General features: G+C 39.2%; 1 protein-coding gene across 7 annotated transcripts in view; it reads right to left on the reverse strand.

The window, feature by feature from the left end:
- Positions 1-3,153: 3,153 nt before the first annotated feature.
- CAV1 (caveolin 1) overlaps positions 3,154-25,493 on the reverse strand; it is a 37,080-nt gene continuing 14,740 nt past the window's right edge. For 3 of the 7 annotated variants that reach the window (XM_069587959.1, XM_069587960.1, XM_069587961.1), the window contains exons 3-5: positions 23,471-23,596; positions 18,376-18,599; positions 3,154-5,351 (exon numbers count right to left, since the gene is read on the reverse strand). In XM_069587959.1, coding sequence (XP_069444060.1) covers positions 5,010-5,351; positions 18,376-18,599; positions 23,471-23,495 — 591 coding nt within the window. In that variant the 5' untranslated portion in view covers positions 23,496-23,596 and the 3' untranslated portion in view covers positions 3,154-5,009. Of the gene's footprint in view, positions 5,352-18,375; positions 18,600-18,701; positions 20,404-23,470; positions 23,597-25,493 lie in introns of those variants that run through there. The other 4 variants (XM_069587962.1, XM_069587965.1, XM_069587964.1 and 1 more) reach the window with 2 other exon arrangements.

Genomic DNA, 25,493 nt, shown 5'->3' on the forward strand with positions numbered 1-25,493 from the left:
TATGCCACATGCAGTGAAGAAAATAGGCAAGAGGCTAAGATAGTGACTAAGACAGGAGGACTTGCTTCAGATAGGGAAGACCACTCTGAGCAGTAATACTGAGGCTGAGACTTAAAGGATGAGCAGGTAGCAAAGTAGAGAGGAAGGTGTAAGAGCATTCCAGTCAGAGTGAACATCTGTGCAAAGTCCTGTGACCAGATAGGACTTCCCTAGCCCTTGGGAATGGAAGATCAGTGTATCTAGAGCACAGATAGTAAGAGGAGGTGGTGGTATGAGCTAAGATAGAAGATATAATTAGGGTCTAGGTCATGTAAGACTTTGTGGGTCTTAGAGTTTATACTGAATACAGTAAGCTACTGGAGGTTTTTAAGCTGTGTGTATGTATGTGTGTGTATATGACAGTTGTATTTCTGTATCATAAAATGACCAAATGAGTTAGATTAGGGGGGCAAGAGTAAAAACAGAAAAACTAGCTAGGATAGTTCAGGACTTAAATAATGGTTGCTTACACTGAGGTAGTGACAGTGAAAACGAAGCAAGGGTTCAAAAGCAAGATAATAGTGAAGATGGAACTGACAGAATCCAATGAATTAATGATAAAAGGGAAACCATCCTAAAGAAAAAATTGCCCATGATATATAAGTGATATCATATGATATTTGTCTTTCTCTGTCTGACTTAGCTCACTTAGTATGATATTCTGTAGGTCCACCCATGTTTCTGCAAATGGGATTATTTCACTCTCTCTTTTTTTTTTCAGACACAGCAGTAAATTAATTTATTTAAAGAAATTTTATTTTATATGGGAGTATAGTTGATTAACAATGTTTTGTTAGTTTCAAGTGTACAGCAAAGTGATTCAGTTATACACATGTGTATGTGTGTTAGTCACTCAGTCATGTACAACTCTTTGCGACCCCATGGACTGTAGCCAGCCAGGTTCTCCAGTCCGTAGAAATCTCCAGGCATGAATAATGGAGTGGGTAACCATTCCCTTCTCCAGGGATCTTCCCAATCCAGGGGTCAAACTTGGGTCTTTTGCATGCCAGGCAGATTCTTTACTGTCTGAGCCACCAGGGAAGCACAGTTATACATATACCAGTATCTGTTCTTTTTCAAATCTTTTTCCCATTTAGATTTTTAAAAAATATTGAGCATAATTCCCTGTGATATACAGGGAATTGTTGGCTATCTGTTTTAAATATAACAAGGTGTATAGATCAGTATGGCTTTCATTGTGTGTATGTATATGTCTTCTTTTTTCCTTTATCCATTTTTTTCTGTTGATGGACATTTAGGTAGCTTTCACATCTCGGCAATTGTAAATAATGATGCTATGAACATTGGGATGTGTGTATCTTTCCAAATTAGTGTTTTTGTTTTTCTTGGATGTTTAACCAATAGTGGAATTGCTGGATCATATGGTAGTTCTCTTTTTAATTTTTTGTGAAACCTCCATACTATTTTCCACAGTGGTTGTACCAATTTCCCACCAACAGTAAAGGCGGGTTCCCTTTTCTCCATATCTTCTCCAACATTTGTTATTTGTGTACATTTTGATAATAGCCATTCTGACAGCTAGGAAGTGATATCTCATTATGGTTTTGATTTGCATTTCCCTAATGATTAGTGATGTCGAGCATCTTCATATGTCTGTTGGCCATCTGTATTTCCTCTTCAGAAAAATATTTATTCAAATCTTCTATGTATTTTTCAATTGAGTTATTTTTTGGTGTTCAGTTGTATATTTTGAATATTAACTTCTTATCAGTCATATCATTTACAAATATTTTCTTCCCTTCAGTTGGCTGTCTTTTTATTTTGTCGATGGTTCCTTTGTTGTGCAAAAGCTTTTCTTTAAAGTCACTTCATTGATTTTGCTTGAACTGGTGGAATAACTTTGGCCAAGACATGACATCTTGCAATGGTCAAAAGCAGGTCTTCACACTGCATACTAGAAATGGATTTGCTGGATAAACACGAATACCAGGCTGCATTACTAAATAATGAGCTTCAGTGCATGCTTGAGAACCAAGCAAGAGGGACTCTGTAAACCACATGAAAGGAGTTTCAGGGCAAAGAAGTTAGAAGATTCCTTTGCAAAATTTTATTTGCAAGTTGTAATGGTTAATTTTATGTGTCAAATTGACTGGAGTGTCCAGATATTTGGTCAAACTTTATTCTTGGTGTTTTCATGAGGATAATTCTTGGATGGGATTAACATTTAAACTGGTAGACTGAGTAAAGCAGATTGCCCTCTCTAACATGGGTGGGCCTCAGCCAATCAGTTGAAGGACCAAACAGAACCAAAAAGCTGATCTTTTTCTGAGTAGGACAGAATTGCTCCTGCCTGACTTCCTTTCAACTGGAACACTGGATTTGTCCTGCTGTTGAACTCAAACTGAAACATAGGCTTTTCATGGGTTTCAACCTGCCAGCTTTTGGACTGGAACTATCCCATCAGTTTTCCTGTAGCTTGTTGACTCACCTGCAGACCTTGAGACTTTTTAGCCTCCTTAACTTGGTGTGGACCAATTTCTTACTCCTCTCTTTCTCTGTACTTTCCTTACATATTCACATGGGTATATTTCATATATAATATGTATGTGTGTATATATATATATATGTATGTGTATGTGTGTATATATATATATATATATATATATATATATATCTCCTATTGGCTTCTCTGGAGAACCCTAATACAGAATATCTTAATGTAAACTTAGCCAAGGCCAAAATGAATTACTTCTGAAATGCACATCTTAAAAAATTCCAGTTAAGAAATGGCAGAAAGTCAGAGCATAACTGCCTCCCTGAAGGTGTCAAATACCAATGGAGAAAGTTACCAATCACATAAAGTTGTTAGTGGCTCAAATTAGGTGACAAGTAACAAAATATTGATTAAACCGCTAAACAAATATTTATTAATTATAACTTTTATCTAAAGTACCTCATGAATGGTGATGACCTTAGAAGAAAGATCCCAACTAAGTGACTTTTTAATAGTTGAAAAGTGGAAGACCACCACCCCTCAAAACATACTACAAATATGTACAGACTCTACGTACATGCACTTTACACACACACACACCACAGTATAGAAATCAACACATGCAGGCCTGTTTTGAGGAAAAATAATAAATCTGACTATTTAATTGTTAAACATTTTTATTGTGTAGACTTATTACAGGACATGCAAGATAAAAAAAGTGTAAAATATCAGTAAGCATATAAAAATTTCAGCAGTCTTTTGGACCAGCACTTGATTTGCACAAGGGACTAAGCATCTATATAGAACAGACATGTCTTGGGATACACAGTTTACAGATTGAATCACAAAACAATTTCCCAAGTGATTTTCCTCATATAAAGATAAAAAAATCTTTGCACTTAAAAATTATTCAGTATAGTACATTTTCAGTTATGTACACAGTTTAAAAGTAAAACTATGTCCATGCCAGTGTCTGTTTTAATGCAAAAAACCTAAATCGGTAACAGGTTGGCGATTAAAGTGCCAGGAAAACTGGAAGAGGCAAAAAAAGAAACCAAGCAGAATTCCAACAGGTGTATGGAAATAAAAGCATAACTGAAGGTTAAAGATAAAGTCCCCCAGGGAAGAATCTTACTATGAGCAGGAGGAATAAAAAGCTTTTGGATGTACCAGGCAGCTTTCTGTATGACTCAGGTTTACAGGTAAAATTCCTCAGTTTGAATTCAGAAGAATTTGAATTTATTCCAGCAAAATTACCTCCATATTTTATTACTGCCTCCTCCCCCATCTTCTCTCTGAGCAAAGTGATGCTTGGCTTAAGTCCAAAGCTCGTGGCAGGGGGAGGGGCCATGTGTCACAGCATAACAGACAGTTGCAAGTGCTTTAATTTGAAGGGGTCACATTTGCAACAACTCTGACAGTCTCACACAATGGCCTCCATTTTATGAGCCCTTCCCCGGAGGCCCACTGATCAGCTGAAAAGGGAACACAATGTTCAGCCACTAAACCACCCCGGTGATGGATTAGTTTGGAGTCAGGAAAGCGTGATTATTCTTGAAAATAAATGAAGCTGAATAGACATGCTGACCTCATTCAGCTAGTGAGAGGCAGGGAAAGTTGGCTTCCACTTCTGCCAGCCCAGAGGGCTTGGCCCCATTTATTCACCTTAATTCATTTAATGGGGCTGATGTGGACCATACTCAATATGGATAAAGATGTTGTGTGATCAAGTACAGACATGAACTTCATTTGATCCCATATCTTGGAGTCAAAAATAAGTGTGAAGAATTAGGTAATGGAATTTTCTAATTTTGGTCTTCAGGAAGGCTGCTGACCTAATGAAAGTTGATGAGGTGGACCCTATTTTAAAAGGAAAACCTGGGGAACAGGAAGGCACTTAGGTGTCATCATGTATGTAACAAATATCCAGGCATAGAAGTATCTATCACAGGTTAAAATTTCAAGAAAGTAAGGCAATAGATCATGTGCAGATTATGTTTTCTAACTTGATGAAGATCACTAGATCCCATTGAATCATTACAGTGAATGGCAGCAATTCACTAAACACTTCAGAGGGAAGAGTTTGCTTAAAACTGCCCACATATCTGTACACTCAGTGACAATAGCCTGGAATACTTGAATACTTCCCTTACCATAAAATGATCAACATTTTAGAACAGGCAGTTGAGGTTGTTAGTTTTTTTTCCTCCTCAGTTCTTTGTATTTCTCTGAAGTTATCTTTTAACAATAGGTTCATATCCCAGCCAATAGAACAATGATCCAAATGAAAGAAAAATATTTTAAATGGATTTTAAAAGTTCAGACAACCCCCAACACAGACAACCCAATAGCTCAGAGGAGAAAAATAATAGTTATGAAGACTGAGAGACTGATATCTTTGTTCTGAACCAGGAAATTCATTCATATGTTGTTGCTGTACTAGCAACTTGAAATTGGCACTGAGAAAATTAAAAGGGAAAAGGAATCATATATACTTCTATCCTTGAAATGTCATTTATATTTCTTTCTGCATGTTGATGTGGATATTGCTGAATATTTTGCCAATAGCCTCAAACAGTGGGTCACAGAAGGTGTGGACGTAGATGGAATAGACACGGCTGATGCACTGAATCTCAATCAGGAAACTCTTAATGCATGGTACAACTGCCCAGATGTGCAGGAAAGAGAGAATGGCAAAGTAAATGCCCCAGATGAGTGCCATTGGGATGCCAAAGAGGGCAGACAGCAAACGGTAAAACCAGTACTTTGTCACAGTGAAGGTGGTGAAGCTGGCCTTCCAGATGCCGTCGAAACTGTGTGTTCCTTCTGGTTCTGCAATCACATCTTCAAAATCAATCTGAAAAGAAGTGACAGAACATGAGCTTGAAATAGAAGAAAAAAGAAAAAACCCATTTCTGAGTATGCATAAATATATATTAGCTTTTATGTACAGGTTCTGTGTAAAATGCTTAAAGGCACCCAGCGGCATCAGCCTTACTCGGAATTTGTGGGAAATGCAGATTTGGGCTCCACCCAGACCTCTAGGGGTAGTGTCAAGGTGGATTTCTAACATGTTCTCTGGGTGTTTCTTTGCTATGTGAAAGGTTGAGAACTGCTGCTCTAGAAAAAACTAAAGGTATATGATAAAATTCTTGCCTTCAAGTAAAGCCCAGTAATATGGATAAGTATACTAGGCATTCAGTAAAATGTAAATAACATGACCTAAGTTAACTGCATTCCAAGACAACTACACAAACAATGTTAAGAGGTAGTTAGTTCATATGTGCTAAATCACTTCAGTCGTATCCGACTCTTTCAACCCTATGGGCTGTAGCCCACCAGGCTCCTCTGTCCATGGGTTTCTCCAGGCAAGAAGATGAGTGGGTTGCCATGACCTCCTCCAGGGGATCTTCCTGACCCAGGGATTGAACCTACATTTTACATCTTCTGCATTGGTGGTGGGGTCTTTACCACTAGCCCCACCTGGGAAGCAGTTCATGACTGATTATCAACTCTCCAACACTCAGCTGGTAGAATATCTTCAGGAAATTAGATCATTGTGGGCTCTGAGGATTCAAGAAATCTTCATTGTGTGATGGGATTTGAGCAGGGATTGGAAAATGGGGTATGACTTGGAAAGGAAGGAAGAAGGGATCTGGAAAACGCTGTGATCAAGGCTCCAGGACAAGGAAGGATGATGCAGGGAGTGTCACAGGCAGATAGACCTGTGTGGCCATGGCTGAAAAGAAAGGTTGAGGCCAGACTCAGTTTTACTTTATATACAGTGGTGATGGAGGTGGTGAGGGGTGGGGGGGGGGGGCGGTGTCTGTTGAAGATGTTGGAGCAGAAGAATGCAGGCACAATCCAATTCAGTCATTTACCAACATGAATTTGATAGCAGTGTCTAGGGTGGGGGAAAAGGAAAAGAGACTCAAGGCAGAAAGATTCTTGCAGTATCCCAAGTTAGAGATGGCAGGGCCAAAACTGTAATAGTGACCATGAAAAAAGAAAAGAATGAATCTCAGGGATGTTAAAGGAAGAGTCCCCAGGATTTGGTTACTTCAAGGATAAGGAGAGAGAAAAGCCTAAGATGAACTTTGAGCTTCAGGTTTGCCTGCTAGAGAGAGTTGTACATGCATGCCAAGTTGCTTCAGTTGAGTCCGACTCTTTGCAACCCTATGGATCATAGCCCACCAGGCTCTTCTGTCCATGGTATTCTCCAGGCAAGAATACTGGAGCTTGTCTGGATTGCTGCTTAATCTTGAGCTTTAAGGATGAAAGCCATGCCCTCTTCCATGGGATCTTCCTGACCCAGGAATCGAATCTGCGTCTCTTATATCTCCTGCATTGGTAAGCAGATTCTTTACCACTAGCACCACGTGTGTGGCCCAGTACAGGTTGAATTTGTCTTTATTCAAAACTTTACTGTTTCTTCAACTCAAAAACAGTTCTATCTTAACATTTTCTTAACTGCCTTCCTAATTTTCTTCTTGCTGTTAATGTCACCTCTGCTCTCTCTAGGGGCTTCCCAGGTGGTGCTAATAGTAAAGAACCATTTGCCAGTGTAGAAGACATAAAGAGATGTGGGTTCAATCCCTGGGTCAGGAAGATCCACTGAAGGAAATCATGGCAACCCACTTCAATATTCTTGCCTGGAGAATCTCATAGACAGAAGAGCCTGGCAGGCAATGGTCCATAGGGTTGCAAGGAGTCAGACACCACTTAGGCAACTTAGCAGTAGACGCAACACCTGTACTAGTCCCTTTGGTAGCCACTAGAAAATAATCAGGAGAAGGCAATGGCACCCCGCTCTAGTACTCCTGCCTGGAAAATCCCATGGACGGAGGAGCCTGGTGTGCTGCAGTCCATGGAGTCGCTGAGAGTTGGACACGACTCAGTGACTTCACTTTCACTTTTCACTTTCATGCATTGGAGAAGGAAATGGCAACCCACTCCAGTGTTCTTGCCTGAAGAATCCCAAGGACAGCGGAGCCTGGTGGGCTGCCGTCTATGGGGTCACACACAGTCGGACACGACTGAAGCAACTTAGCAGCAGCAGCAGCAGAAAATAATCAAATTAGTTTGTAGTCATGTAGCAGTTAACTGTTGTTAAGTGCTTCTACATGTATTGTCTCCATGTGATGTAGGGTTTCAAACCATCTGGGAAGGTAGTTTGTCATTTTACTAAAGAAGACACATAGATTCGGAGTCATAATGGTGGCTTGCTAAAGTCAAACACAGCAGAGGTGGAGACAGGATGCAGGCCTGGCCGCTTTCCCAATAGCATTCTTTCCCACAGAATTAATTTTCAGGAGCTTTTATCCATCTGGAAGAATTATATAGACTAAAGCATGGGGTAAAAAAATTACCACCAGAAGTATAGGACAGAGCCAGTTTAACTGCAGAGTGGTGGCAGCTATATGAAGGACTCTTATGTCGTTTGAAATATAAACACATTGATGACTGCCAGCAGCAATCCAATGGCACCCCACTCCAGTACTCTTGCCTGGAAAATCCTGTGGACGGAGGAGCCTGGAAGGCTGCAGTCCATGGGGTCGCGAAGAGTCGGACATGACTGAGGGACTTCACTTTCACTTTTCACTTTCATGCACTGGAGAAGGAAATGGCAACCCACTCTAGTGTTCTTGCCTGGAGAATCCCAGGGATGGGGAAGCCTGGTGGGCTGCCGTCTATGGGGTCGCACAGAGTGGGACACGACTGACACGACTTAGCAGCAGCAGCAGCAGCAATCCAGGCAAACTCAGGATTAAGGAATGAGGACTTATGTGACTCCATGGAGCCTCTCAGTGCCAAGGAGCCACTTTTGGTTAAACACAATAAACTTCTTTTGGAAAAAATACATGATTCTTACCAATAGTTAATATTTGTTTTCTAAAACATTCTGTTTCTTGATCTGTTGTCCAATGTCCTAAGAATATGTAATACTTAAAAAAAGCTATGTCCATAGTTATCTAAAGGAAGTTAAATAAATTTATTGTTGTTCTAATGTTTTCTTTCCCTGTTTAGATCTAGACTCAGAAATAAACATTTGTGTGTTTTAAAAGATTGTTCTAAATGTGTGGCAAGTCAGATCAATCTTTCAGTGAAGTTTCTGTGCAGATACTTGTTTACTATAGGGTTTTGCTCTGGTACTGGATTTTCCCAAAGCTGTTAAAAATAAAGGTCTGTGCTTTTCCTTTGAAAGGTCCCCAAAGAATTTTATTTTTAAAGATGACCCTATTTTGTAAGAGGATTTGGTGAAGTCAAAATGAATGCACTAGAGCAAGGTATTCTTAATCTGAATCAAAGGTTGGGCAATGGTGGTCCATGAATGCCCTGAAGGGGGCACTTAATAGAAGAGGGCCATCACTTTTATAGAAAATAGTATATTGCCAAAGGAGGCTGGTAAGGACTTTACAGGAACCAAGGATTCCTGTCTCTTTGCAGAACAGAATTTAAGCATGTTTGCCTACAGATTCTTTTCCAAGGGAATGGATAGTTACTAACATTTGTTGACTGGCTATCATGATCAAATGCTGTTCTCATTTAACTCACAGCAACTCTGTAATTTATTATTGCCATTTAATAGAAAAATGTGAAGTTTAATAAATTGTCCAGGTAAATAAGAAGAGTTAGATTTGAATTTCCAATCTGATTGGAAAGATATTGATTCTTTAATACCACATTGCTGAAAAAATATTTTTCAAATTTTCTCTAAGACAATTAGTATTTCATAATTAAAAGGCACATTGACCAAAAGAAAAAAAAAAAAAAGGGAGAGCGAGAGATTATTGAGTTTAACCCTCTGGTAACTGTAAGAATTCCCACAGCCTAGTCTCTGAGAACAGTGTTAGAATGAGGTCATACACATATATACACAATTGGTCCTTAGTGAATATCTATAAACATGTGCCATATATGTAAGATTTCTTACTGATAATTTAATTTTTCTAAACATAAATATAAATGCTTTTTTCAGTGAACATTTTGGAAATTCTTAAGTTTTAAGTTGCTTAGAAAATTTGAGTGGCTACTTTTTTAATGCTTTCCAAAACTGCAGTGAGTATGATTTATCTTCAAATATCCAAGTGAATTTAGAGCAAGTCTCCAGGGGTGGAAAGCAACATGACAAAAATAACATGTTATATAAATATATTCCTTAGTTAGTTGCTGCTTTAGTCTTAAGAATGTAACATGGCTTAAAATAAGAGTAAAGTCAGTTGAAGAGAGAAAAGGCAGTTGAAAAGAGAAAAGGCAGGTTAAAGAAACACAGTGAAGCCAGAAATAATCTTTAGTTTCTCTCTACTTCCATTTCTGCAACAGTAATAGTAATATTGATAGGCATTTGTGAGGAGGACATGAGAAAATTTATGCAAAGTGCTTGGCATGGGGATAGAGCATTTCAATATAGTAAATACTCAATAAACATCGTTAAAAATTACTTGTTCTGGGTGACTACAGTTTTAAATAGGCAATGGAAATAAGAGAAACTGTCAGTTGCAAAGTACATGGTGGATGTAAATTCAAACCTCATCAGCGCTTCAAAAGAACTAACTTCCATCTGTAATCATCTTTACCACAACCTCTGAGGTACGTGCCATTATTCTCATTTTACATAATGAGGCTACTGTTGGAGGTTAAGAAATTACCCAAGGTCACATGGATGATAAGGGGCAAAACTGGAACTTGTCCTTCTTCAAGTCTAACTTCCTTTTGCTTTCGTATCCCTGGGACTATAAGCTCTTCTAATTAGACCTGTTTGCTTAATTTTCACCCAGAATGATATGCTTCCTAAAACATTCACATTTTGATTATTAAAGAAATTACTCTTGTTAATGTTTCTATTTTAAGTTAGGACATCTAGTAACTAGGATGTTTTGCCTTTTTGGTACTGACTGAATTTCCATGGCCCTGCACATCATGTTCTCACAATCCTGGGCACCTAGCCAAGAACTCTCTCTCTAATTGGTAGATAAGGAAACTGAGGCACAATTTAAATGGACCAGATTTCTCAAGGTCCCAAGTAAATCAGTGGAAAAGCTGAAATTAGAACTCTAATTTCCTGATTCCCAGGCCTAGATTCACCCCTGCCCTCCACACTATTTCCCTATGAATGTACATCTTTCTCCTTATGTCCCTTCTCTGCCTACCCCATTCCTATCTCTAGGTCTCCTGTAAGTCTCTCATTGTCTTCTAAGACATAGACTTGAAATATATCACTGTGTGAGGTTAGGAGAAATGTCCTTTTCTCAGCATGAATATAGACATTTCTGTATACCTATTTAGAGTGAATAGGTGAAAACCAGAGGGAATATTTTGAAAAATATCTTCATTATACATTTTGAAACATTCATAATCGATTGAACCCAACAAAATTCTGTTAGTAATCAGTCATTCCATTTAAAGGCAGTTCACTATTCCATCCAAGCATAGTTGCGTTAGCAGATTCATAGATTCTTAAATTCATAAATCTTTAAATTTAAATTCAAATTCATAAATCTTAAATCTGAAGGGATTCTTAAAGAGAAAGAGATCCATTTGAGAGGGAGAAATTGATGGACAAAGCTGTCAGATGACCAAATCAAGAATACTTTTCCACTTAATGGCAGGCACAGGCTTGGAATTCAGGCTTAGAAACTTTCCTGGGCTTTTCCAATACTGTCTGCTATCACCACACACCCTTCATCATCTGGATGCTACATTCCATAGCCAATGAAAAAGGCAACTAGGCTTGAATGTGAATTTGAACATCATTGAATGAAAAGTGGTGCCTTTTTCTAATTATCTCTAGTGTGCTCATTGTTCATATGCATCATTGGTTTGATTTATCCCTCATCAAAGCTGTCACTCTGGAGTCCCATTCCTCAGGGACATGACCTTCTTACCCCTCTAGAGGAAGTCTCAGAGCAGGTGTTACTCAGAGAGAACTGTATTTGCTCACATAAATGTGGAGCAGAGTAAGAATTAGAGGTTTCCTTTTGGACAAACACAAAAACCAAGACATGCAGGTGCCATTTAGTTTCTTAGAATGGGGATGCTTCAGATGAGGTTGAGCTGCTCCTCCATGAGCTGATTTTCTGTTCTGTAAACTATGGAACAAGTTGCCCTTCTGGCAAGAATCAGACTTCAAAATCAAAGGCATAAATAAACTTCAGTATTTGTATGTCTTAATAGATGCTTTATAAGGAGTCAAGAGTTTACGTTATTAGATTTTTATAAATGTCATTAAATACTTTTGTACAACATTGACTTATGATGCTATAATTTTTGAAACATAAGTTAGCAAAAATCTAGCAGCAGACGTCAAGAAAAGCAATCTGTCTCACCGTGTTTTAATAACAGTTGTTGGCTAGTGCAGTAAGTCATTTTGTTAAGTGTATGTGATGGAAATATTAAAAAAAGAGTTTTCCATGTACACAGGATTAAAAAACATGGGCTCATATTTTTTGTCTCAAAATTTGGACATTTTATTTCTGGATAAAGAATTTCCAAGAAGGAAACTTTTAAGTACATTTGGGATTTAATAAGCAAAGATGCTTGTCTATTCTGTTTCCATGAGAAAATATCATTTTAGATTTTTGTGAAAATTGTGATAAAATTATGAAACTGTGATTATACTGGATATATGGAACACATAAATAATAACAAACAAGATGTTTATAGAAGATGTGTGTTGTCTGCCTGACACCCACAGTCCCACTTTTCTGCCAGTGAGCCTTCATTTGTTCAGGTCATGGAAATAATTCTTTTATCTTAGAGATAAGTTATAGATGGTTTAGACTTGCCATGGTAATCTTAGTCTCCTTGTCAAGTGGTCAGTTTAGAGTAGACATGTGACCCTGTTCTAGCCAACGAGATTACGTGGAAGTCTGCTGGGCTAGACTTCCGGAAAGCTTTATCTGTCTTATGAAATGAAACAGAGGCATTTGGTATGGCCCTTTGCCCTTTTCTTCCTACTTACAAAATGATGTATCGCCTTAATGTAGAGAAGTCATCTTTTGACCATGAGCTGACATATATAATTAAAAGACCAAGAGAACAGAAGAAGATGCTGCTTTTGTGCTGCCAATCTACTGAAACAATTCAACAGCTATCTGCCTCTAGACATCTCCTTATGCTTTTATTTTTAAGCCACAGCTATTCAGATTTTTGGTTACCTATATCAGAAAGCATTCTGAAGTGATATAGTAACTAACACTCTTTCCTTTTGGTTAGCATTGTAGGTGTACAACTCCTCATTTAGAAACCTAAATTCAATTAGTAACTTCAGAATCTTTTCAGTACTACTATACTCTACCCCAGAATACACTCCCTAACCTGTATCAGAAAAGTTTGTTTTACATTTACATTTAGTTTTAGCAAACCATAAGTAGGATGATAAATTGACAATAAAAAAAGCAGATTCATGTGTTCTGTGATAGACAACATCTGAGATGGCTCCCAGTGATTCCTCCTCCTCTACTTCTTGGTATTTATGCCTTTGTATAACGTTCCCCACACTTTAGAGTGGGCTGGATTTGTTGATTTGCTTCTAAATAATAAAATGTGGCAAAAATGATGGAGTAGTCACTTCCATGATCAGGTTACAAAAGACCATGGTATCATCTTCCTTTCTTTCTTGCTCTCTTGCTTGCTTGCTCTGCAGAAAGCAAGGTGCCAAGTTGGAGAGATGTGAGAGGAAGTTAACTGAGGCAGAACTTTTGCCAATAACCATTGAGGAACTAAGTCCTCAAACCAGAAGCCTGGGAGGAACTGAATCCTACCAGTGGCCATGTGAGTGAGCTTGGAAGTGGGGCTTTCCCCATTTGGGCTTTGAGACAAACTCCAGCCCTGCCACGTGGATTAAATCCTGTGGAAGGCCCTGTACAGAACCATTCAGCTAAGTCACATTTGGTTTTCAAATACACTGTTAGATGATTTAAATATTTGCTATACTAAGCCACTGAATTTTGAGGCCGTTGGTTATGCAGCTATAGATGACTAATATAATTCTAAAACAAACCACCTTTATTTTGATGATCATGTTTTATTTTTCATTATATTATTCTTTTTCTTATATAATTCCATTTTCATGCTTATAGAAAAATATACACAGTCAGTCAGTTCAGTTCAGTCACTCAGTCGTGTCCGACTCTTTGCGACCCCATGAATCTCAGCACGCCAGGCCTCCCTGTCCATCACCTGCCGGAGTTCACTCAAACTCATGTCCATCAAGTCGGTGATGCCATCTAGCCATCTCATCCTCTGTTGTCCCCTTCTCCTCCTGCCGTCAACCCCTCCCAGCATCAGGGTCTTTTCCAATGAGTCAGCTCTTCGCATGAGGTGGCTAAAGTATTGGAGTTTCAGCTTCAGCATCAGTCCTTCCAATGAACACCCAGGACTGATCTCCTTTAGAGTGGACTAGTTGGATCTCCTTGCAGTCCAAGGGACTCTCAAGAGTCTTCTCCAACACCACAGTTCAAAAGCATCAATTCTTCAGCGCTCAGCTTTCTTCACAGTCCAACTCTCACATCCATACATGACCACTGGAAAAACCATAGCCTTGACTAGACAGACCTTTGTTGGCAAAGTAATGTCTCTGCTTTTGAATAAGCTATCTAGGTTGGTCATAACTTTCCTTCCAAGGAGTAAGCGTCTTTTAATTTCATGGCTGCAATCACCATCTGCAGTGATTTTGGAGCCCCCCAAAATAAAGTCTGACACTGTTTCCACTGTTTCCCCATCTATTTCCCATGAAGTGATGGGACCAGATACCATGATCTTCATTTTCTGAATGTTGAGCTTTAAGCCAACTTTTTCACTCTCCTCTTTCAACAAGAGGCTTTTGAGTTCCTGTTCACTTTCTGCCATAAGGGTGGTGTCATCTGCATATCTGAGGTTATTGATATTTCTCCCAGCAATCTTGATTCCAGCTTGTGTTTCTTCTAGTCCAGTGTTTCTCATGATGTACTCTGCATATAAGTTAAATAAGCAGGGTAACAATATACAGCCTTGACATACTCCTTTTCCTGTTTGGAACCAGTCTGTTGTTCCATGTCCAGTTCTAACTGTTTCTTCCTGACCTGCATATAGGTTTCTCAAGAGGCAGGTCAGGTGATCTGGTATTCCCATCTCTTTCAGAACTGAGTGTATATAAATATCCTGCAATTTGGTCCTGGAGCAAAGTCCAGAAATATATGAGAAGGAAATAGAGCATTTTAAACTTTCAACAATTCATATTAAACTGAGTATTAGAAAAATTGTGCACAGTTGATAGTGTTATCAGCTCATATTGCTAATGTGCTTGGATTTCTACCCAGATATGCACCAAAGACTAAGAGTCAGCTCCACCCTGAAGACATGCCACTGAATCTGGACTTTTGCATATGTGTTGAATGCACCAGCACAGGGGTAGTGTGGCAAAGGTTAATGGGAGGGAGGAAGGGATGTGTTAAAATGCAGATTCTTAGGCTCCTTTCAGACTTAGATCACACTCTCTGGGATGGGCCTGGTGAATCTTATACAAAAAGTGAACTAGTGAATGACAACATCTGTATGGATTTAATGACAGCTTCTTTCTGTTGTCAATACTCTCTTCCCTCTGTGCCTGGAAGCCCTAGTCTGCTTCCTGCTTCTTTCCTGAAACTCCTCCTGTGCTTGCTGGCATATGGAAGTTGGTGGATAAAGAATGAATGGAAATTCTCTTGAAAAGCTTTCCCTAATTTAAACCTATAAATATTTATTGGACAAGGATGAATGACTGTTATTTATTATGAAAAACACAAAGACTGGCAATAGAAATCCTGATTTATTTTTTATGATTTTAAACCCAGTATAAACAAATGAATGTTTTAAAAATCAAATATGTACTTCTAAAATCCTACCTACTGCATGAACCAAGCCCACACATACAGAAAGAGGGTTGAAACTAATTTCAAACTCCCCTCAGTGTTCTCACACATATTTCCAACATGTTGAATGGCCTTTGAAGTCAGTGGAATAAATGTGGTCCATGAGTGTGTGGGTGTAGAGAGGGTTGAGAACTAGCACAATTAAATGTTATCAGAACACAGGAACTCTGCCCTAATGCCTATGTGTTTTCTCAGGGGCAAAGGCAAATATCCATTTGTTTATTGAACTGAACTGGCATCACTGAGGGGAAAAAGCGGCAGTGAAAGCTGCAGTGTTCTTGCAGCCTCAACTGAAAAGAGGAGGCCTATATTGTATCCTTAATGCTTGTGATTGTTTGGACTTCCAGAGAATCTACACAGAGAACTAGGAAGAATTTAAACCAAGGGTGGGAACATTGAAGTGTTCTTGGATTGCCTTGGGATAACAGGTGCTGGCAACTTCACCCTGTGGGAGAGCACTGGGTTGCCTTTGGACCTAAAGGGAGAGGGCTGCGTTAGTAATCAGAGTTTCAAACTGGAGAACAGAAAGGTGGGTATTTGCATACTTCTGTGAGTGACAGGAGAGGGCTGGGTGTACAGGGAAGAGTGCAAAGGGGACCTGTAGTCCTTGACCTGGGCTTCTAGCTGGAACCCTTGAGTCTCTCCCTCTGGATTGCTTCTTGGACATTACAGAGACCTCAGAATAGATATTATACACATTTAGCGTCCTATTTCACTCATCTGCTTCTCTTCACAAACTTGTAAAGTTCTAGGTTATTTTCATAATAAGAATAGAAAATAGTCTTTTATTTCCCTGAAAAGAAAAGGTCACTTAACTAAAGAATGAATGGAGCAAACCAGGATCTAGGGCAAGTTGGTGTCCACTACATCCATCTTGGTATCCTCCACAGTTCCTAATAGTATTATGCGTACATTAATTAGCAGATATTGCATCAATATATATATTTTAAAGGTGATATAAATAGCTATCGAAAGGATGTAGGCATACATTAACCATCATATTATCTACTATGAATTCTAATCCTGATTTCACAAGTACATTTTTATTTATCGATTTTTTTGGTATCTTATTTTATTCAAAATTATATTCTTTTTTACCATACCTCTGTAATACCACGATTTGATCAAAATGAAGTGGAGGACAAGTTACTTGAAAGGCATGGAAAGCCTAGACAGGAAAGCCTCCTCCTACAGAGGAGGAGGCAGTGTGGACTCAGAAGTTTTCAGATTTAAGGAAGAATGATTTAGAAAATACTGATTATGTTGTTGCTTGGTTGAGTTTTGCTGCAATGATCTGAATAACTATAATTGTACCGATCTGGCGCAAAAGCAGGGGGTGTGTACTGGAGTATGCTGAGGAGGGGAAGCAGAAGTAGAAGCAGAAATAGCAGTCCAGCTCTTCAGAGAATTAGTAGAGCACACCAGTGTGGATGAGATAGGGGAAGAAGAGTGAAAATGTCTTTTGATGTCTTTAGCCTCCACTTTTCCTCGTGTATGTGTTTCTCCAGTGCAGGAGGCCTACAGTGCAATCTGTACTTTAGAATGAATTTAGGTGACTATGTTGTCTTTCCTGGCAGAGGCATAGGGGGATGCACAGAGTAAGGCAGAGCATCATTTCCAGTTGCCCTTTGTTGTGTTATTAATGGTCTTAGGGAATGAGTGTGGCACATATATTCTGAGTCAAGAGATTTTTAGGGGCCTTGGAATAGCAATAATAGAGTACTATGTCTCAATGAGTTCACATCCTGTATGTGAGGACCTTCAAAGCAGGTGTTATTTCCCCCATTTTACAGATCAAGAGCCTGAGCCTCAGGGAGGCTATAATCAGTGACTGAACCAAACACAGGACTTTAGTCTCTTGGATCCTCCATCATATCACTTACTTTAATCTCACACCAGTTCTCATTCTGTTTATGAAACCCTGCTCATTCAAATAGAGTCAGAATAAGAATTTCTAAATCTATGTGCACTGGTTGGTCTCCCTTGCCTGCAACCATGCTTTTCATCCAAATGAACAAGAAAATGCTGTCCTGACTCAGCAAACAACCATTTCTAACAGGACAGGGCATGTGCATCCAAGTCAGAGGCTGTGGCTGGTCTACTTCTGCTATCAAACCTCCATGTTCAGCATTACCTTCCTCTCCAGCAACCAAGTTCTTCTCTGCTCAGGACCCCCTGAGTCATTCAACCATTGATTACGGGGTCCCCATTGCCTTGTCACCTCTCTGTGGCTTTTTCTAGTTAACCTTAACATTGGACTTTTCCCTATTCCGTTCCTGTAGGGCCAGTGGTTCTCAAACATTAATCCACTCATTTGTCTGTCAAAATGCAGATTTTTGGCCACTGAGATTCTGAATCAGTTGTGTCTGAGGGTAGAGTCCAGGTGTGTGTACCTCTTCCCTCATTTTGATACAAGTTGCACAGGAAAGACAGTTTGAAAAACAAAAAAAAACTGCTGTCTTAGTTCTCTATTGAGAGGATTAAATATCCTAACACTCTGATCTAAGTGGGCATGATAGTAAGTTAGGTACTGTGTTTCTCCCAACTGTTGAAAGGTAATATGGTAACATGGTTGATAGCTTGGGGGCCACTTTGGATCTCAGCTTTGCTAAGATTATTAAATCTCCCTGTGCCTTACTTTCTTACCTGTAAATTGTAGGTACAACAGTATCTACTTCATAGGATTATTCTGTGTATTAAATAACTTAGGCAAAATAGTCGGAACAGTGTCAAGGGCACTGGTCAATACTATATTGGGAGCTTCTGGCCCAGGCACCCAAACCAGGAGAAGTGGGGAAGTGTCAGGCATTTCAGTAACAGTGCTGGGAGGATGGAAGAGCTCTTTTGGAACGATAGACCCTCTTGGCATTCCTGAAATCATTTTGTGCGGGTGGGTGCTTATTCTGCATTCTGCCATTGAGCAAATAAGAATTAGTTCATCTCTTGCATGTGCATTAGCCTTCTGGAGTTTATTATAAACTTGAAGCATACCTGCCCTGGGGGAGAAGGTACTCCAGCTGACTGAGTCCACGGATGTGTCTGAAAGTGGCAGCACACCAGGTAGACACGACTTTGCTTTAGATTAATTCCTTTTTGCCTTATTCTTTCTTTCTTTTCACCTTTAGGCTGAAGAGAGCCACCAGGTATCTCCATCTTTTGCTCTTTGTAGGAGGGAGTATAAATGATCCTTGAGTTTGTATTAAAGTTAAATTTCCCTGTTTTGGTAAAAAAAAAATATACATTCATAGTTTACATCCTGTTGTGCCTGGAATTGTGTTCCCTGTCAAAAAATATATTGAAGTCTGAATCCCCAGTACCTTGGAAAGTGACCTTATTTGGAGACAGGATCTTGTAGATGTAATTAGGATGAGGTCACTCTGGTGTAGAGTGGACTCCCCATCTGAGATGGCAGGCATCCTTCTAAGAAGATGGTGTAATGTGAAGACACAAGAAGGCCATGGTATTGATTGAAGTTATGCAGCTGCACACCAAGGAATGCCAAAGATGGCCAGAAAACCAGGAGAAGTTAGGAAGAGATAAGGATGGATTCCCCTGCAGGTTTCAAAGGGCACGTGGTCTTGCTGACATGTTGATTTTGGACAGCTAGCCTCTAGAACCATGAGACAGTAAATTTCTATTGCTTTAAGCCCCTAGTTTGTGATACTTTTTAAGGCATTCCTTTGAAATGAATATACATCCTTCTGAAATTGTTAAAAACTGTCCTTGATGATGAGATGATTTGGGGGTTCGATAGCATTTTTATACCTCCTTGAATAAGGGGAGTACTCTTTCTTCTTGGGATCACAGGCAGGAACCTAAAACCACATTTGGTGCACCTGAGACCAGTTGACCATGAGCCTTTTTCAGGAATCTGGAACCATCTCTCCCACCCACATGACCTCACATTTTCATTATTACAAAAAGTACCTAGCTTCAGATGGCTGGGTACAAAGCAGGCTGCATGTGTTTTGATTCTTTTTAAATTTTCAGGCTTCTGGTATTGATGTATTTGGTGGCACTTGTTGATGTCAAGTATTACCAAATAAATGACATGAAACAGCCAACAGTGTACAAATAAGCTAAGCAAGGGCTGGTGATAGGCGCACTGAGACTAGAGCGCTGAACTTGAATGGGGAAGGAGTCATACCTTGGGGGAGTTTATGTTTATTATCCTTGAGAAGTAGCTAGAGCCCTTCAAAGTGGTGGAAGCTTACTTCCCAAATAGAAAGTCTTGTACTGTTTAATGCATGGAAATCTTGTTTTATCCAAGCATACAATGATAAGGATTCATCCAGAGGTCTCACTCGCTCACAAAATTCTGTGTTTACCCTTGGGAGTTTGTTATTCTTTAAGCTTTTAGGGCATGTCATAGGATAAATATGAATGATTACCACGCTAAAGAAAATAAAAGCTCTTTCCATTCTATCAAAGACATAAGAAACGGAAATGTCTTCACTGTTTTCAAGCTACCCATTGGTTCACATAGACATTTGTTTGAACCAGAGCTTTTTAAACACTCTTAACTTTTTTTTTTCAGTTTCTACAACTCACTTCCTGATGGCAGATGTTGTTTCCTACTATTCACTTAAGTCAAACTAGGGTTACTAATAGCTTTCATCTTACTTCACTGCTGGACTATTTTTCCCTCCAGTGCTTCCAGTCTGTTTATTAAACAAATAGAAAATGAATGAAATAAATCTCTGCAGGTTTGAACAATGCATGGCTAGTGAGGAAAGGGATTTACACTAGGGTCCTTGTAGGGCCTAAGCAAGGATAATCACTGCCCATTATGTGGCTCCCAATACACAACTTCCAATCTCTCTTACAGGATTTCTTCATCTGGGCACTGTTGGCATTTTGGGTCAGCTAGTTCTTTGTTGTTAGGGTGAGGGTTGGGGGGTTGTCCTGGGCACTGTAGTGTGACTCTCAACATTCCTGTCTTCTAACCACCAGATGCCAGTTGCTGCTGCTAAGGTGCTTCAGTCATGTCTGACTCTGTGCCACCCCAGAGACAGCAGCCCCACTAGGCTCCCCCATCCCTGGGATTCTCCAGGCAAGAACACTGGAATGGGTTGCCATTTCCTTCTCCAATGCGTGAAAGTGAAAGTGAAGTCGCTCAGTCGTGTCCGACCCTCAGTGACCCCATGGACTGCAGCCTCCTCTGTCCATGGGATTTTCCAGGCAAGAGTACTGGAGTGGGGTGCCATTGCCTTCTCCGACCAGATGCCAGTAGCACCTCCTAAACTGTTACAACTAAAAATGTCTCCAGACATTGCCAAATGTTCCCTGTGAGGGGAGCAAAAAATTATCCCTGGTTGTAATCTGCTGCTCTAGAAAAATCAGAATACAATTTGATGAGGCTGTAACCTAAACTTTAGAAACATTTATAGCCTAGAATACTTGCATATTTATTTCAGGCACTTTTGGTTTACAGTACTGTGGCCTTGTGAGTTTATTCAATAGTTATGAAGTACCTACTTTTTAAGGATGGAATAAATGAAATGAAGAAACAGAACCAGGATAGGATCTATGATTTGGGTACGAGTGTTTTTGAAAAGGGGACAGTGCAAATGAAATAGGGATGGCTTCTGGCTGCTCAAGCTTGCTCAACAATCATTATTAAGGAGGAGTGATGTCTTTCTGTGGTACACTTCCTTACTTTTAAGGTAACAGAAGAACCAACTTTTTTGCCCCTCCCCAAATCACTAACCTCTTGAATTTAGACCAGACCATTTTTTTCATCCAACATACCCTACACTTATTTAATGGTTTGATTGTGTGTGTGAGGTTATTTCTGCTGCTAGGTTATAAGCTCCCTGGAATATAGTAGATACTAAATTAATGTTTGTTGAATAAATGGATAAATTAATGAACGCTTCCATTTGCCAAGTTATAGTTCTCTCTTTCTCCTATTTATAAGAGCACAAACTTGATAAAATCTCCTTTAGGAGATAAAGTTTGGAATGTGTTATCTGGCCAGGGGCTAGTGATTGCATTTGTTGACTGCATTCTATTGTTCTAATGCAGTCATAGTAATTTTGGAAAAAGAATGATCAAAGACAGGGAAGACAGATCTATTCAGTTTTTGTTTATCATGAAATTTAGGTTGAAACCTACAGAGTTAGATTTAGGTTTAAACCCATAGCTTTAGCTTAGGGAGCTGATGAGTTCCCAGAGAATGTTCAGGGCGTCTGGAATTCGAACAAATTCATGTTTTCCTTCATATTCATACAGCCAGGGTGCTAAGCGATGGGATTAAAATCACATAGGGTCTTAAATGCTGAACTTTATATGGGTCAGAGAGAAACAGACTCTATAGCTGGGTAATGGGAAAATCTGATTCAAAGTCATAGTGCTTCTGCCCTGTAGTTCTTAGTCATCTGATCCTATTGCTCACAGATGGGCTGTTAAAAAGAACTTCAGAAATGTGGCCATATGAACTAGGTGAATTTGACAACTGTCAGCACTCAGAAAGTCTGAGCATTTTCTATTTAGCTAGACCTTATTAACACCATTGCTTTAACTAAAGTTGCAAGTGATGATGCACTCTTCTGTTATGTGAACCAAGAGGAATTGGCTGGTTAAAAAAAATAAAAAGTACGGAAAGTTTGTAACCAACTTTGGAACTGATCTATCTTGGAACACAAACAGCCAATTTGGAGGCATGGGCAATAAAAAGAAAGACCACAGAGTATTGAACCCAAATGAGAAGGGGAAATGAACTCCAGTTCTTGATTTTCTTCAGGACCAAATGTTTGTTTGTGGTATATTTGTATTCAGCCTGCCATCTGTTGATAGCTCAGTATTTAAAAAATGATTAACTAAGTCCCACAGCCTTAATATTAAAAGTGAAAATGACACCTGGTAAAATCTAGGAAGAAGGTAATAAAAATAGTATTGATGAGGGGTCCTCCACCCTTCTCTCTGGATAGACTTTTATGTGCTTTTATAGTGTTCTGGACTTTTATGTGCTTTTATAATGTTCCACACTTTTATAAATACTGGTTAACTGGAATCACAGAATTTTAGAAATAAAAAGTGACTTAGCAATCTTCCAGTTCAACTTCTTGATTGCTGTAGATGATGAAAACTGCTATCCAAAGGATCCAAGTGACTTTTCCAAGGCCCAAAGTAATACTTGAGGTCAGTGTCCAAGAGAGGGCTGCAATTCAGGTTTCCTCTGAGACTCAGTTTCCCCATCTGTTCTGAGGAATGATTGGCATCAGTAAAGTACTTCTCAGTGACTTGGGGTCTCTTCTCTGTGCCAGGTCTGGAGAAATGTAGGACACTGCCATCCCTAGGTCCAGTGAAACTTCCTGTGGCCTCTACACCATTAGGAGAGAAACCAGTGCATGTTGTCAGCTCCATTCCTAGTATATGCCTGAACCATGAACCCAAGTTAAAAAAGGGATAACAAGGATGATGTTCTGATACTCTTAACCAGCTGACCTTCCTCTTGGGAAGAATAGAAAGAATGAGCAAAGGAAAGGGAAAAACATCAGGACTGAATTATGTAAGTAACAGGAGATTTATCCTACATACAAAGTCTATCTTATATAGCTGCTAGAGCAGAGTTCCAGAAAGCATTTTTTAAATAGGAATTTGAGTGACAAACATCATATTCCAATAAAAATTCTAAGGACTCTGCCGGATGAAGACCTAGAGAAGTAATAATTTTCCCACTGTAGTGCTTACAGTTTGTCATGATGCATGGTTTTATTATATAGAAATTCTGAGTTGAAACCAGATTCAATTCCAGCTGTACATTAGCATCACCTGGGGAGCTTTCCAAAAAATAAAATTAATAATACATAGGCCTAGGCCCCATCCTAGACCAATTCAATCAGAATTTCTAGGGATGGGGCATGCACAACAGTATTTTCAAATGTTCCCCAGATGATTTGCAACTAGTATAAAGAACCACTAGTCTAAAGTCACAAAACAGCCACCCTCTGCAGAAGCCACACTGTCTCATGAGTTTAAATCACAATAGGGGTTTATACAAGCTACAAAATTGTGTGAATATGCAATGTGTAGGAGGGAGTGGATGGGCAGGCTTGCCATAAAGATAATGTTTCATACTGACCTTTTGGAACATACAATGCATGCATTTTTCAGTGTTCTACTTTCAGATGTTTACCACTTGCATTCTCAACCACTGTTAACACAATGCCACATCAACTCCTCTTTGCCCCCAAACAAACCAGGTATCCTGCAGGAATAGAGGAAAGTGTTCATACATATGCCTATGCTTAATTATGAGACTCTGTGTCAGTATTCTTACACACCAAATTGTAATTGTAGAGATAGAAGGATTTGAGAAGCTACATAGACAAATTAGGAATTTAACACACAACTGTTACAAAATGACCTCTTGTGACACATTCCTGGGATTAACCACTCATTACTTGGAATTTCTTCTCCCACGTAATATAACTTTTTTTTTAACTAACTCTTTCCTCCTTTTTCCTTGTCCTGAGTGGTGATTGCATCTGAGCAATAATTCCCTTGTAAGTCCCATAAGATCCTAGCAATAACTAAAAGCAGCTGACATTTTATGTTCCCTTTCAGCTCTTCTAACAAATTGCCAGATAGGACAGTCCCTCCCCAGCCCTACCTGGGTGTTTCTCTTCATCCCTGTCTCTTTCCTTTTGCTCTTCTATAGGAACTTTCTAGCATCTCCACCTCCCTCATAAGCTCAAAACAGAAACCATATTTAGTAAGTCTGATTCATAGCAAATAAAGTAGAGAATCTTATCTATGACCTTTTTTTTTTTGGATTGCATTCTCCTTTTGAGTCTATTTATTATATTCCCTTTAAAATATCATTAAATTATTGAGATGTTTAATGTTCGGGAACAATTGATAAGACTTAGTTTGGGTCCCCTATTGCCCAAGGGGTATGGGACTTGATGGATTCATTCAAGGGTATGTTTACAATAGTGATTTTCACCCAGGAGATCTTGGTCCCTTAGCGGCTAGGGAATTATTACAAAGGGTTTCCATATCCATTGTGTTCACCAAGCATCTTGATTTTCCACATCACAAGCTCCCACAGAAATACCAAGAGAAACCCTCTCCTGGTATTTTCTTGTTCCTAGTCTTTTAACATTATCTCACTTTGTATTGGTTTTTAATCTTATTTGTTTAGAATATTTGTAACTTGCCAAAAATCACTTTGATATTATTTTTATCGTAGATGTTAACAAGGTTGCTATAAGTAGTATCATTTGTAAGTTGAGAGTCCTCTTAACTTGCTCATACCACTCATTGATAAAATGGTAAATGTGCTAAAACTGTGTTCCTGGTTGTGTATTAGATACCAGTCACATCTAAAATCCACATTACACATCAGCATCCTTTTTTAATGGCAGCTTTCTAGTTCTACCTATGCTTAACTGAATAATGGTTTATATTATTATTTAATTTATATTAAATTATCCTGATTTCCTATACTTTCTTGATAGGGAAGCTATTTGGAATCAAATTGACATGTCTTGGTGCTTCCCTGATGGCTCAGATGGCAAAGAATCTGCCTATAATGTGGGCAAACAGGTTTGTTCCTTGGGTTGGGAAGATCCCCTGGAGAAGGGAATGGCTACCCACTCCAGTGTTCTTGCCTGGAGAATTCCATGGACAGAGGAGCCTGGAGGGCTACAATCTATGGGGTTGCAAAGAGTTGGACACAACTGAGCGACTACCACTGACATGTCTTACTCTTATCCTTATTATAGTAAATCCACTTTGTATCACAAGAGATGAGAGAAAGAAGTGTGTCTGGAAAAGGAGCTAACATTCACTTGGCCCAGATATCAATAATGAAACAAATATTGTCTGACTCCTAGAAATATTCAAGTGTTTTGCTTATTTTTGTTTGTTTTGTTTTGTTCTGTTTTGCTCCTGAGAAGAGATCTGAAATCTCTGAGAGACCACCTATGAGGTACAAAGAAACTTCTATGCTGTTGAAATGGTAGATTAACAGCCACCACCTCCCAGCTAGTAAAATCTCAGAGCTCTGTATAATTAATATATAGAAGTAATAAAATGAAAGAGCAGGAAGACGAGGCTTGGGATTTTCAAAGCTGTTGCCTTCTTTAGGCTTTGTTTTT

The sequence above is a fragment of the Ovis canadensis genome, chromosome 4, assembly GCF_042477335.2.
Source record: "Ovis canadensis isolate MfBH-ARS-UI-01 breed Bighorn chromosome 4, ARS-UI_OviCan_v2, whole genome shotgun sequence".
In the NCBI taxonomy this organism is placed as follows: Eukaryota; Metazoa; Chordata; class Mammalia; order Artiodactyla; family Bovidae; genus Ovis; species Ovis canadensis.